The sequence below is a fragment of the Pongo abelii genome, chromosome 7 (genome assembly GCF_028885655.2).
Source record: "Pongo abelii isolate AG06213 chromosome 7, NHGRI_mPonAbe1-v2.0_pri, whole genome shotgun sequence".
Lineage (NCBI taxonomy): Eukaryota > Metazoa > Chordata > Mammalia > Primates > Hominidae > Pongo > Pongo abelii.
This window is the reverse complement of record NC_071992.2, coordinates 149,532,600-149,547,717: the sequence shown is the minus strand read 5'-3', so window position 1 is coordinate 149,547,717 and position 15,118 is coordinate 149,532,600. Positions and strand designations below refer to the sequence as shown.

At 45.5% G+C, this 15,118-nt stretch overlaps 2 protein-coding genes across 2 annotated transcripts in view; one reads left to right on the top strand and one right to left on the bottom strand.

Annotated features, from left to right (window-relative positions):
* Positions 1 to 4,485: 4,485 nt before the first annotated feature.
* The window catches only part of TG (thyroglobulin), a 276,418-nt gene continuing 265,785 nt past the window's right edge, over positions 4,486 to 15,118 (bottom strand). Inside the window, exons 46-48 of the mRNA XM_024251255.3 lie at positions 7,437 to 7,571; positions 5,718 to 5,908; positions 4,486 to 4,704 (exon numbers count right to left, since the gene is read on the bottom strand). Coding sequence (XP_024107023.3) covers positions 4,586 to 4,704; positions 5,718 to 5,908; positions 7,437 to 7,571 — 445 coding nt within the window. The 3' untranslated portion in view covers positions 4,486 to 4,585. The remainder of the gene's footprint in view (positions 4,705 to 5,717; positions 5,909 to 7,436; positions 7,572 to 15,118) is intronic.
* The window catches only part of SLA (Src like adaptor), a 92,048-nt gene continuing 87,129 nt past the window's right edge, over positions 10,200 to 15,118 (top strand). Inside the window, exon 1 of the mRNA XM_024251257.3 lies at positions 10,200 to 10,427. The gene's annotated coding sequence lies outside the window, so the exon portion shown is untranslated. The remainder of the gene's footprint in view (positions 10,428 to 15,118) is intronic.

The following is a 15,118-nucleotide window of genomic DNA, read 5'->3' as shown; positions in this document are numbered from 1 at the left end:
CCCCTACTTGTCTTAATAGGAACTCTGGTCTCCTGCAGCTCACACACCCTAGCTAGTGTAGATTGTCTCTTCCACTACAGGTTTCTGAAGGTCGTTCCAGGATAGGACTATGATCGCCTGGCCTCTGGGTCCCTCCTATTTCCCACCTTTACCTTTCTCATGCATTGGCACACAGCAAGTGCCCCAAATCCATGGTTAACTTCAAGATCTTTATGAACAGCACTTTGCTGTTTTCTGTTCACATACATTCACACCCTTAATCACCAGGATGAATCTGCAAAGTAGGCATTATTACTATAACAGGATGTTAAAATGGGGTGTTTTCAAAGGCTGAGAACAAAATAGCAGGCATCATCCGGTGGTGCTAGACCATACGTGCAGGGCTTGCAAAGGGGTGGTCAAAAACCAGTTCACCAACATTAACCCATCACTAAACTCTAATGTGAAGGAATATGAACAATTTGTTTTCAGGGCCAATGCTGGTGAACTTAAGGGGTGTTTGTATTATACCAGAGTAGACTTTTTATTATCAGAAAAATCACGAGCTAGGTATATGAGGTTTGGTCCAAGGGCAGAATAAAATAAACATCTGTACAGGTATAGTGATGCACTAGTTTTCTATGGCTGCTACAACAAATTTTCACAAATTTATCGGCTTAAAACAACACAAATATACTGTCTTACCATTCTGTTGCTCACAAATTCAACGTGAATCTCAAATGGGTGAAAATTAAGGTGTCCACAGGGTGCAATCTTTCTGGAGCCTCTAAGGGTGAATAATTTTCCTTTCCTTTTCCACCTTCTAGAGGACACCTATATTCCTAGCTTCATGGTCTCCTTTCTCTATTCCAAAGCCAGCAACATCAGGCCAAATTCTTCTCATGCTGCCAGTTCTCTGGTCCTCTTTTCTGCCTCCCTCTTCTACTTTTAAGGACCCTGTGATTACATCAGCATCATCTGTGTAATTCCAGATATTTTAAAGTCAGTTGATTAGCAACCTTAACTCCATCTGCAACTTTAATTTCCTCTAGTCTTAGTTATCCCGTCTACCACAAATGGAGAAGGGAGGGAAAGAAATAACATTGCTTCCAGCTTGCACCTTGCTAAGCATTGCTCACCCAATGTAATTGAATCTATTCTACAGGTGAGGAAACTGCAGATCAGGGAGATTAGGAGTGGTGTCCGCTCTTGACTATGCATTGCAACCCCTTAATGCCTGGCCCCATCCTCCAGGGATTCTGATCTAATTGGTCTGGGATATGGTCTGGGCGTTGGGAGTTTGTGAAAGTTCCCAGGTGATTCCAATGAACAGTCAATGACGGAAATCACTGGGCCAAGGAATTACTCCAATTCATCCAAACACCTGGACAAACGTGGTACTACAGCCCAGCCTATCTCACTTCAAAGTCCCACTAAGGGGCTGGTGGAGGAGAAACCTCCTACCCTTTTGCTGGAGGGAATTTTCACTTTAACTAAAAACAGACTGTGATTAAAACCAAAGGAACACAGCTTCAGGGGTAGAATATCAAGCACTGAATTCCTGATGGCAACACAAGAACAAGCTTTCCTTTTGGAAAGAAAAATGAGACAGTGTTCAGAGGACAGAACCTCATATAGGGCATGAGACCTTGATAAATGACATTGCTTTTATTTTATTTCTATCATTATTAGGGCCAGACTATAGAGAGGGCTATGCCAGAAGGACCTTCTATATACCTGAAGCCTCATTCCAAAACCCACAGAGGCCCCTTCCTCTTCCTCCTCTTAGAGAGTCTGATTTGAGGGCTTTCCCATAGCACTGCATCAGCCCAGCCCCTGCCCTTCCTGGACATGCTGTCCAGTCCCCAAGCCCTGGGTCCCATAGTGGTTTACATTGTGACCTCTCCAAAAGACACGTCTGAGTCCTAACCCTCAGTGCCTGTTGATGTGAACTTGTTTAGAATTAGGGTCTTTGCACGTGTAATTAAATTAGGGATCTTGGGATAAGATCATTTTGGATTTAGGGTGGCCCAAATCCAATGACTGGTGTCCTTCTAAGAGAAAAGAGAGGGAAGTTTGATGCACAGAGAAGAAGGGCAGTGAGGACAGAGGAAGGGATCAGAAGGCAGTAATCAGCTAAGAAACACCACTGGCCACCAGCAGCCACTGGAAGGTGAGAGAGAGGCCTGGGCTGGATCCTCCTTCAGAGTCTTGGAGGGGGAACGGCCCCAGTAACACCTCAATCCAGGGCCTCTGGTGTCCAGAACTATGAAATAATACATTTCTGTCGTTTCAAGCCACTCAGTTTGTGAAAATTTTGACAGTAGCCACAGACAACTAATAGAGGTCTCATCCATCCCCCAGTCTGGATACCACAGGAGACCCAAACACAGTGAGAATGCAGAGCACTACCTCCTGGAGCCATGTCTCTTGCCCCTGTCTGAGCCCCCAGATCCTGGAGCCTTACCCTGGATTAAGGGTACACCAAGGAAGCACCAGGGCCATGACCCCTGATTCTGGGAACTCGAGAGCACCTCCAAATACAGCACATGATTTTCAACCCACACTGCACTAAAGGAGTTAAAAAGGTGCTTGAGGCCAACTCCAACCCTGGGCCATGCCAGGAGAGCCCCAAGGATGGGGAAATGGCCCCAACTGTCATAGTCTTGGAGGCATCCATTGTCTACCCAATAACTGTCTCTTCATTCATTGCTGCTAACTGTACCCCAGCTTTGTTGGGACAGCAATATGTCCTACTCTGGAGGATAAGTCATGCCTGGTGTAATTGGATCACAGAAGGCCCTTTCATCCCTCATTGCCAGTGATTGTTTAAAAGGCAGCACATGGTCAGGCACGGTGGCTCAGACCTGTAACCTCAGCACTTTGAGGTGAGGAGATCACTTGAGGGCAGGACTTTGAGACCAGCCTGACCCACATGGTGAAACTCCGACTCTACTAAAAATACAAAAAAAAAAAAAAAAAAAAAAAAAATTAGCTTAGCCAGGCATGGTCGTACATGCTTATAATCCCAGCTACTTGGGATTCCTTGAAGCCGGAGATTCCTTGAACCCGGGAGGCAGAGGTTGTGGTAAGCCAAGATTGTGCCATTGCACTCCAGCCTAGGCGACAAGAGTGAAACTCCGTCAAAAAAAAAAAAAAAGAAAGAAAAAGGAGCACATGACTTATTTCTAGCCAAAAAGATGTAAGGGGAATTCTGCTGAGAACCTCTGGGATAAAACGTTTCCTCTGAAAAAAGAAAGAAGCACTGGAGGGGAAAGCCCTTTACCTCCTTCCCCATTTGCCTCCAGCATGAGATGCTGTTGGGGATTGTGTGTGATGTCTGGAGCTGTGGCAGCCATAATATGTCAGTGAATTGAAACATCACTCATGTGCTGAAGATGGCGAAGAGGATGGTTGGAAAGAGTCTGGGTCCTTAATGACATTACTGAGACACTGACCAACCCTGGGACCATCTACTTATCGAGTTTCCTTTGGTTAAGGCCTTTTAGTTCAATATTTAGGTGCTTTCACTGAACCATCCTAATAGAGACTATAATGCAGGTTGGAGGCTAGTCAGGGCTTTCAGTGCTATCAGTAGGTTTTGTAGGACACACAACATGGCCTTAGGCCTATATTTTGTAGTCCATACAGTGCATGGAAACAGAGAAATGGGAAAATCTGAGTTGGACTCTGATTCTCCTCCTCTTCACCATGTGAATTCAGGTATAGTGTAAGTCTTTCTGAGCCTCACCTTCCACATTTGCAAGATAGGACAACAATCTCAGCCTGCAAATCATCATTAATTTGCTCTGAATTCAAACAACATGATGGGTGTGAATGCATTTGATGGCATGCCATCTAAATGAACAAGACTGTTAACCAGCTCCACTTGCTTTTACTTTGTGTGAAGTGTGTGTCCATGTGTGTGTGAAAGGGGGTGGAAAGACAGAATGTTTTAACCAGAATATTTGCCTTAAATATGTGTCCCTTAGGAGACATGCTTATCCAGGAATCCAAATCATCCCAAAGTTGGGGCAATTCTATCACCTTGCACCAACCCCCTCTCACATTTAATCAAGTTCCATCAGTTCTACTTCCTCCAGGGCCTGCGGCTCTGTTTCTTGCCCCAGCTCCATCCTCACTGTCTTGCTTCAGAGTGCATTGCTTCTCACTGCACCCATTCCAGTTGGTCTTCTACCTCCACTCTGGAACCTTTGTGAGTGAGTCTTTTCTATCACTCAGGTGGGACTATGCCACCTGGGGCCTGCTCTTGATGGATCCCCATTTTTTGTGTCACTGTTTGCCCAGCATTCTCTCCTTCTGGAGGAGCAAAGTCCTTGTTTCTCCAGCAGCCAGCACAGGGCCTGGTGCATAACAGATGCTCATAAACATTTGCTGAATGGAAACAGCAGCCTGGGATTCAAACCTTAGAAAGATTATTAAGATATAGTTGGTGTTACCCACGAATTGCCTTGGATTCACACATTAGAGTCAACAATGCTTCACTGCATGTAGACACTTTATTGAAGGTAAGTGGCTATTTTAGAGAAAAAGATGACCATAGTGGGCAGCCTCGGGTGAGGTTTTTGGGGAGCTCAAGGGCTGGTCACTTGCTGTAGCTCTTAGAGCCTGGTTCCTGGAGGCTTAGGAGATCTTCTCTTAGCCCAGATCCAGCTGTCAACTCCTCCTCTTCACTCTCTGCTGACTGCCCGCCCTTGGCTCCATCTGAAACAGAGGGGCAAGGAAGGTTGGTCCAAGCCAGATTAGGACTTCTCTTCTCTGGTCCCTTCCTTTTGTCCCAAAGAGACCCCAGCCTCCAGTGGGCATTTCTTGTTAATGCCCTTTAGAAGGAACTTTCCACTGGCTGAGGTGCCAGATTCGTCTCCTGGCTATAGGGACATGCTAAGGGTACGATGGTACTTGGATTCGTTGTTAGCAGACAGACACTTGGCCTTGGAAGCTAAAAGCAGAGCTGAAAATCTAAACTATAGCTGGACAAGATCCCTTCCCTGTTTAACGGCCCACTTCCATTTCTCCGTACCTGAAAAACTCCTGTCATTCTAAAAACCACAGCCCAGCATCACCTCTCCTGGGGACCCTTCCTAGAGCCTCCAGGGAGGAGTGAGTCCTCCTTCCTCTGGGCTCCTGCTCACTCAGACACAGGTTTCCATCATGGCCCCAGGAAAGCTGAGGGCCATCCCCTGGGTTGTGTCACTCACATCTGCTATTCCAAAGCTTCCTAAGGGCATTGTGTTTACTTTCTATTCCCAGTGCCTTCGTTATGATTTATTTTCTCTCCTTAACATCTCTGCCACAGGAAGAGGTAGAAATGCCCACTTTTCCCCTGGCTAGAGTTACTTCTCCAAGATTTTCTATCTAGGCCTTCAAGGACTGTGAGGATGAGGTTCAAGACACTCCCTTCTCTTCCCATACCAACGTTCTAGGCTGGAAGCCTTGATGTTGGTTCACCATTCTACCCCCCACAGACCTTCTCTCCTAGTCACCCCTCTGCCCTCTTCCTGTGCCTCTCTTTCTTTTCCTTCCAGCCCTACATCAGAACAGGAGGCCCTTGGCAACATGGAGCTCCCCAGACCATGAACAACTCACAGGAAGGGGCTGTGCCATTGGCACTGGTGACCCCTTGGCTCCAATGCACGCAGTACAGGTCTCATGCAGTGAGCATAGCAGATGCTGAGATCAACACCCAGCTCCCTCCACTTGTCCCAGGGCTTTGCTACCTGCAGATGCCTTCAGAGATGAGATGTACTTGGACCAGAAGGAGCAATCGGCTTTCTTCAGGCCCTGTCGATTGGGGAGCAGTGCACTGAACTCTTTGTAGTTCTCTCCGCCAGCACGGGGTACAAAGTCAGGCCAGGGGGTTGCAAATGTGGGTACTTTCCGTGAGAACTCATAAGGGTAGTTGGGATTTCTGGGCAAATGAGAAGAAAGAAATATCCATGAGGGAAATTTGTCTTTCCTTGCATCACCTGAATCACTTCCCACTTGCACTTGGTATCTGAGGGACAATTCATGTATCTGTAGGTGTCAAGGCTGCATGTGAACTCCCCAAATCTGGCTTCTGGGGTTGTGATCTTGACTGCACTGCAAAGCTAGCACTGCAAAGCTAGGCCATTTCTGGGCGAGGAAAGGTGTTGAGGTCATGACCTGGTAGCATTACTCAGGACCTAGCGCTGCCCTTCTGTTTTTGTGAATGTTCAGGAGATCACTGTGCTCTTCTCTTTCCTAATGTCCTCAGATCTAGACACCATAGTTAGCCTTTGGAATGTCCTTGCTTGTCCAAGGCCCAGGCAGGAGGGTGAATCTGTAGGCCAGCTGCCCCATAAAGGGGATATCAGACCTGTTCAGATAAAGGCTCCTTCCCAAACTTGCTGCCCAGGCCCATCTTCCGGCATGTCTTGCCATGTAGCCTAAACACCAGCCCTGCAGCCACCTGACATTTCCCAGATAAGGTGTGTCCTCTCATCCCCACTGCATTTGCCCAGACCTCCTTTCCTGGAAGTGTCTTCTTCTTCTTTGCTTGTATAAATATTCTATTTATCCCCCAAGGCCCAGCTTAACTGTGACTTCCTCAGTGAAATATTTTCTAAAACCCTAATTACAAGAAATGTGTTTTTCTGCTCAACTCCCATAACAAACTGCATAAAGCTTTATTTTCTCCTGCTTTGAATTATGGTTCATTTTTCTGTTTTCAGACTATTAGTAGCTGGTAGCTGGGTCATGACTTTTGCACCTTTTTATCTTTCCAGGGAACCTAGCACAGTTCTAGGTAATCAACTCACATCAGGCAAAAAGATAAAAGGAAACAGGTAAACTACCATGAAGAGGAAAGAGCAGGAACCAATTCTGCAGGTGGGGACAGCGAATATACTTCATTGGACTGGAGTACAGGCAGGCGAGGAAGAGGAAGAGCCTCAAGGTGAATAAAGGAGGGCCCTGAGCATTTCAACTTAAGCTGAAAACCCAAGGCACTGGTTGGTATTCCCCTCTGTGGAGAGAGAGTGGCTCTCCTCCAAGTGGTTTTCCCTCCAGGGGACATTCGACATGCTTGGTTCTCAAAACTGGGCTGAGGTGGGCACCACTGGCATCTGGTGGACATCTAGAGGCCAAGGATGCTGTTAAACATCCTACAATGCACAGGACATAGCCAAGATTTATCCAGCCCCCAATGTCAATAGCACTAAGGTTGAGAAACCCTGATCTAGAGTCATTGAATGCAGCTGGTATAATTAGAGCTTTTCTTCATGAAGATTAATGTATGCGAAAGCAGTTTTGGCTAGGAGAGGGTGACTGAGACAGGGAGGCCAGTGGCTGGTGATTATAATGTCTACAGAGGAAAGGATGAGTCCATCGATGCAAATTGGGTCTTTGCATTCTGCTTGAAGGAAGGGGGAGGAAAAGCACAGTGACAGAATTCAGAACAAGTGGCCCAAAATTACCCCGATCTGATGAAGTGGGAGAAGTACTGCATGATTTTCAGCGACAGGCTCTTCTCCTCCAGAGAAAACTGCCCCTCGTAGGCTGGGTAGAAGGGAAGCCCAAAGGCAAACTGAACATCCGCCAGCAACTCCAGGCTGAGAAAACAGAGGAAAAGCAGCAGCAAAAGGTCAAGAAAAAGTAAACTACTCAAAAACGCAAATAAACAAACAGAAATATTTCTTCCAAAACCAAGACTTTCCCTTCTTTACATCATATCTAAGGATCCTGTTTAGTGCCCAGTTGAGTGGAGATTTGGCTTGGCCTAAATTTAGTCCAGTGGCCCCTTGGGGGCAGATCCACGGCGTGTCTGTTGCTAAAGTGAGACCAACACTGAACATTTAGGTCTCTGGAAATAATGCCTGCGAGAAACCTCCCAACACAATGATTTTTGGGTCATATTCTAACCACGATACTTATGGTATCACTGGATATTGGTGTTCTTCTAGTCACTGAAAAAGCAATAATGAAAGTAGCTTGTATTTGAGCACATTCTCTGCACTAGCCCGTGTTCATATACAACTCACACTCTAATGACTCTTCAAGGACGACATTTATCCATGAAGCCCACCCCAGCACAGTTCCTGGCAAATAGGAGTTATTCAATAAATACATGCTAGACTGGATTAAATATCTAGGAGGCAGCATCCTGGTGGGAATAATGAGTTGGAAGCCAGTCCACTGGTGGGAATGGCCTGGGCTGGAGCTGGTGCTGAGGAGCCTAGTACATGTGCCGTGGAGTGAGCACTGGGAACCAGGGAGAGTGGTAGAGTGGAAAAGCCAGGATGGATTTCACCACTGCATAGTAAAGAATCAGGCTTTGCCCAAAGAGAGGTCTGGACTGCCTTTGGCTTCTGGAAGGTGAGTCATACCCCACTGCTGGTCTTGTTGACGCTGTCTTGTTTCTCAATCACCACACTCCCTCTGCGGCGGCGACAGACAAGCCAGGAGACCCAGGGTTAATAGGGGGCCCCCTCGTCTTTCTTCCTCCAGTGATGTGTGGCCGACTTTCTCCCCACTGGGGCTTAGTCCTTCTCCTCACAGTGGGATGAAAGGTTCGACAGCCTGTTTCTCGGGAGGGCCTTCTGGAAAACTGGCTGTATTAATTCTCTATTGCTGCCCTAAGAAATTACCACAAATTCAGTGGCTTAAAACAACACAAATTACTATCTGACAGTGACTGGAATTCAGAAATCCAGGATGGGTCTTAGTGGACTAAAATCAAAGGGTGAGTGGCCTGCATTCCTTCTGAAAGCTCTGGGGAGAATACTTCTCTTGACCATTCAAATTTGTGGCAGGATTCAGTTCCTCGAGGTGGAGGACCCAGGCCCCCGTTTTCCTGCTGGCTACAAACTGAGGGCCATTCCCAGTCACTAGAGGCTGCGGATCAGAACCGCCTTCCTCCATCCTCAGAGTGGCCAAGTCTTTCCGATGCTGCATTTCTTTGGAACACTCCCCTGCTTAGAGCACTCATGTGATTAAATTAAGCCTACCAGGATAAGCTCCTGTCTCAAGGTCTTGAACCTTAGTCACACCTGCAAAATTCCTTTGCCATGGAAGGTAACATATTCACAGGTTTCAGGGTTTAGGATTTGGACATTTTGCGGGGGTATAACTGCTACCACAATAGCCTGGTCTACTGTTTCCTCCAGAGGAAGCTGCATTCCAAGTATTCTAGTGAACAGAAATAAACTTTAAAGGCCAGAGTGCTCTGTTGAAACCCCAGCTCAGTCACTGACTAGTGTGCAATCTTGGACAAGCTGTCTAATGTCTCTGGGTCTGAGTGTCCTCCTCTGTAAAATGGTGACACAATTATGCTTATTTCAGATGCTGAACGAGGTTTAGCAATAAAATATTTTTAATCTCTCTGACCCAGTTTCTGGCTCATATACTCATTTCCTTTTTGATTAACTGAGAGAGAAATCTGAAAGCTTAAGAGTGGGAGTCCTTAACTTGTGGGAGGTTGGGGAGGTCCCATTGTAGGGTTTTGGAGATCCACAAGTTCCCTAAAATTATACATAAAATGCTGTTAAGTGTATAGGTGGATCTCTCTTGAGAGATGTTTCATATCCTCCATCACATTCTCAAGAAAGTCATGTGTTGACAAATATTTAATAATCAGCTGGGTGTGATGGCTCATGGCTATAATCCCAGGACTTTGGGAGGCCAAGGCAGGTGGATTGCTTGAGCTCACGAGTTCAAAACCAGCCTGGGCAACATGACAAAATCCCATCTCTATAAAAAATTCAAAAATTAGCTGGATGTGTGCTGTTTGCCTATAGTCCCAGCTACTTGGTGGGGTGAGGCAGGAGGATCACTTGAGCCCAGGAGGTCGAGGCTGCAGTGAGCCACGATCGTACCACTGCACTCCAGCCTGGGTGACAAAGTGATACTCTGTCTCAAAAATAGAAAAAAGTTTAATAATTGATTCTCTGGGGGAAAGGAAATCCTATTTGTAATATTCGCCAATTTTTACAGTGTAAATATTCCCACCTTAGCCAACTTCAAAGTGATATCACTGAGCATGGTGCTGGGAAGCAATGTGTACCACCGGCTCTCATGAACTTGTATGAGCCAGCTCCAGGCCACCACTGTCTGTGACCTTAGAAAGGCCACAGATCACTGCTTTGGGGGAAAGGCCTGGCATTCCAGCCCATCCCGTCTGTTTAATTTGAGAGCCTGTTGTGTATGAGGATTTCTGCTTTGTTTTTTCCTTAGCAGAGCTGATCTCTATCAGGATGCAGGAGTTATTTTGAGCAGTTTAAGGGACATCTGGAGGAGGCACAAAGAGTGGAGCCTCTGAAGAGGGAATCTGGGAGTCGAGGACCAAGTCCTCGGTGAATCTGGGCACTGGCTGGGGGTTCCAGGACCCTCTGGAGGAAGAAAAGGGGATTTGGATCCAGCAGCAGCAGCAGCAGAGGAAGACCCAGAAGAACATGCCACTGTCTAACAAGGTAAAAGGAGAGACTCAACTGAGTGACCGTGGTGCCCGCAGACTTGGGGTAGGCAGTTCATGTGTGCTCACGTGGCTTCATTGCCCTGCACTGTGTCTGATCACTGATAAGTCATAGGCCCAAACCCATGGCAGCTGTGTCAGTATATGGTCAGCCTGGAGGCATTTAGCTTTTACTTGTCGTCTGCTGTTTTTGGTAATCACATTGCAGTGGAACTTGCCCCTCATCTGACAGCTGCTCATCCTATGCCCAGGGCCAGATCTGAATCTTCTCCTTGTCACATGGAGAGGCAGACTTTGGGCTTGGGAAAGCTACCTGCCCAAGCTGGGCAAGCTCTGTTCAATTCCCACTTCCACTGCTGAATCTCTAAGCCTTGGTTTTCCTATCAGTAGAATGGGTCTGATCATCTCCGTTCAGCCTCCCATATGGTATATTGGATGCTCATAGATCGAGTGGGTGTAAATTCCTTTAAAAACTATAAGTTGCCACCCAAGGAAGAGTTAAGGTTGCTGAAGTTGATAAACTTACATTTAACCAGACTGTGGAAAGAACTGACCAGCCACAGAGCTCTGCGGATGACTCTGTGTGTGTGTGTGTGTGTGTGTGTGTGTGTGCGCGTGCACGTGTTTTTTGTTTCAGTTTCAGGATTTGAATGCCGTCCAGTGAGGACGGTGGCAAATTAGAAAAGGGGTGTTGGGACTAATACCCTACTCCGCCCACAGTTGCCAAATGCCTAGTGTGCACTGTCCTCTGGATGGATGCTGAGGCTCAAAAGGTGGCCATTCTGTTGAGAAGCTCACATTCTAAAAAGAAAGTGCGATCAACGACTGCTTTTCAAAAATAAAATGTGAGTTGTACGATAGATAGGTAGGTATCTATCAAGTGATAGAATTACTTACCAAGTACCATAAGAAGAGAGAGAAAGGAAATACCATTTATTCCGGGCAAGAAGATGGAAAGGAGTTTATGGAAACCAAGAGAGAGGAGGCCGCGGCGGACTTGTGCTTGGACAGATGAGTAGGGTTAGTGAGTGGACGAGGCGAGGAAGGGCATGTGGATAGCGACTCAGCACTTGTGCCATCACGGAGTGGGCTCTGTGCTCTGTATGGAGCAAGGAATGACAAGGGGTATGGCTGAGTGCAAGGTGAGCCAGGGCAGGTGGGGGCTGGTGCAGGTGGCAGAAAACAGTCCCCAAGGCGCTGGCCTCACAGGTCCTGCTGAGAAGTGCAATTGGAACTTTTTCTAGTCCAGAAAAATCCAAAATCTGAAAACCACTAAACTGCATGCTTGCTAAGGTCTACTGGACTCTAATTCTTCGAAAGGTGTGACAGCCTAGACCAGAAGAATTGACGGTCATGTTTTAAAAGGGCTGGGAACCCTGGAGGTTTCTTAGCAAATGAGTTGTAAGTTGCATTTCTTTTGGAGGGATTACTAGAGGTGTGTGGGAAAAAAAAGACTAGAACTGAGAAATCCTAGGGTCACTGCAACTGTCCAGGAAAGACAGAACCTTTTCACATAATGTCTCCAAGCTTACCTGTCTGCCACACTGCTCATCATTAATCCTGCTGGTGCTGCTAAGGACCTGCAGGGAGGCTAAGCCTGCACCCCAGTGAGCCAAAAGCCTCATTTCAGAGATGATCCATTGCACAAGTTCTCAGCTTCCAGGATCAGGAGCCATAATCCATGAAAGTTTAGGCTTATCACGAAACAGGATGATGGAGGTACATCCATCCAAAGAGATGCACCTGGCAGTGGATTCAGCTGGGGAGGTGGGCTGAGCCTGGGTTCCCCTTATGGTGAGGTGAGGGTGTGAGGAAGGATCTTTCTTGACAGAAATAAGACACTGCTTTGCATGGAGAAGCCATTCTGCTGGTAATGGTGTGAAGAGGACTGTGCTGGAGATGGCACAGCACAGATGGGCATTCCAGCCCATCTGAATGGACTGATTTGAGAGCTTGCACTTGCAGGGATTTCAGTCCCTGCTGTTCTGTCTGTCTGCAGGAAGTCTGTTGACCTCATCCCCATAAAATATACTCCCTTTTTTATCCCCAGCCAGCATCTCTCTCGATAGCTTCCTCCAAAGGAAATTAGGGAACAGGGAGGAATGAAAGTCCCTTTGCTTCCTAGGCTTTTGTTTTGTTTTGTTTTTTGTTTGTTTTTAGAGGTTGAGGAAGTGTTAAATAACTTATGACTAGAAGCTTATAAGTGTGCCTCTCTTTGGGCAAATCTAATACGCAAAAGTTCAGATTCTGCATCTGAATTAATCAGGAAGTAATTATTTGCTTTCCAAATGGCTTGTGTTTTACAAGAGAATTTGCTATGCAATCCTTTAAAAATAAGCTCCCTAATGTACACTAAATAGTGCAGTCCCACCCCCGGGCCCCAAAGGAGATATTTGCTGTAGTCCCCTAACTTCTTAAAGCTCAGCAGAGCTGTATGATATATTGTTTCACAGTAGACTCAAAACTTTCAACTATCTTGCTAGATTAACCTGAACATTTTATTCCCTCCATAAAGTATGATAACTGTTGCCCAGAAAAAAATGAACTTTCCAGGCCCTAAACATGCATCCTCAATAACTGTGCTGTGTGCTTACCAAGACCCAACTGTTTAAGTCATTGTATTTGTCATTGTGATTTTACATCTAACTGAATGTATTGAATACCATGCAGATACTCCATTTTCATGGATCCCAGACTGGAAATAATAGATCATGCACTATGTTTATGGTTTTGCAAGAAGTTCAAAGGCAGAACTCCAAACCGCATTTTCCAGCTTAACCCTCTGATCCTGCACCAAACGAATGGCCAGGGGATGCAGATTTATGTGTTTAAAGTTAAAATAAAATATTTAAGGCATTACACCTATCTTATTCATTTTTCACAAGTTCTCTTCTTAATCGACTTTTCTGACTAACTGACCATCACATTAGATAACAGGGTTGATATTCTACATTCTATTATGTTTTGAAAAGATAATTGATGTTTCAGTGAGCCGTTCTGGATATGAATGAAAAGACCATTGTGCATTATATATATTTTCTTTAAAATCTGCAATGCCTTCTCATCACACTCAAACAAAATACTATCTTTCTGCTAGCCACAACTTACAAACTCCTATGTGAACTACAAGACCCATTTTTTTTCCCTCTGCACCTTCAACCACTCCCCTCCTCTTCAACAGGCTCCAATTCAAGTGCCACAATTCAAATGTCCTAGCGCATACTCAGCCTCATGATGAATTTCCATGGAAACTATGAACTCCACAGCTGGCCCAGCCCCCAGGCATCTTAAGATGAGAGGCTTCCATGTCCTCTCTGAAGTGGCTACAGCTCCTCATGCAATGTCTGGTACCAGAAACCATTTCAGTTGCGGTTGCTTTCTTTCAAAGACCTGTTGATCTCCAATTTGGATTCTTCCAGCATAATACACGAAGCAGCATTAGTAATGCTCCAGTTCCCTGGCCTTCTTTATCCTCAAATATGCCAAGCCCTTTCTCACCTTAGGGCCTTGGCCTTTGATGATCTTTCTTTTGGGATTTCTCACTTCTATGTGAGGATAACACACCTTCTTATTTCTCGGTTCTCAGCTCAAATGTCACCTTTACACAAGGTTCTTTTCTTATTACTGACCACGTCACCCTAGTGGACCTCCTTCCTAGTGCTGTTATCTGAACATATGCTGCATGTTGATGTGTGTATTGTCTATTCTGTACACACTATTCCTAGATACCCATCAGCCCCATACGCGACTATAGTCTTTGTCCCAAGAAGGCAGCTCTTCTCTGCCCTGCAGGTTTCTCATTTCTAGGACCCGGAAGGGGATCTGCAGCATAGACGGCGTTAGGTAAATCTCTGTCAAATCAATGTTGAAGAAGATATATAGTGCAAACCCTATTATGTCAAGGAGTTGGAGTAATCAGTTTCAGAAAATGATTTATTTTCATCTACACTGGGAAATAATCCTACAGGATGTAGCGAGGCTGATGGATTCAGTTCAATAATCTATCCACTTTGTATTTTCTTTGGTTTGTTAATTCCAACAAACTCAAGACAGTCAACTGAAGATAATATTTTGAATCTGGAATGTTAAAAGCCTCTGGAATGCACAGTAGTGTCTAGAATGCAAGTGTAGTGGTGTACAAAACGCCTTGAGTCTAGAATTTACAGCTTTGTTTTCCAGGGTTGGGACAAGTTATCAAGGAGGAACATTATTGCCTCTTTAGTCATTTTGAATCTTTTGTTTTCTCTCTCAGAGCCTCAGTTTTCCTAAAACGAAAAAAACTCTAGCTACCTAACATTGAACATCTGCAATACACCAGATGTTTAATGTACATGATCTTGAGTATTCATACTATGAAGTAGATATAGCTATACCTATTTTATGGGTGAGGAAATTGAGGTAAAGGGATTTGTTTAAATGCAAACAGCTAATAAATGGTAGATATGCGACTAAAACTCTAGTTGATTTAATCTCAAAGGATGTGCTGTTTCACTAGATTGGGCTGCCTCTGCCAAAATGAAAGACCAGTCTAACATCCTCTATGGGGCGTGAGTAGATGTTTAATCCCAAGAGCCATACCCCAGCCCCCACTATTCCATTCAAATAAAAGTTAAATGTGGTCTTGTTGAAACATCTTCCACACCACCAAGATGTAGGAATGACATCCCAGCACCCTGGAGGCCAAGACCT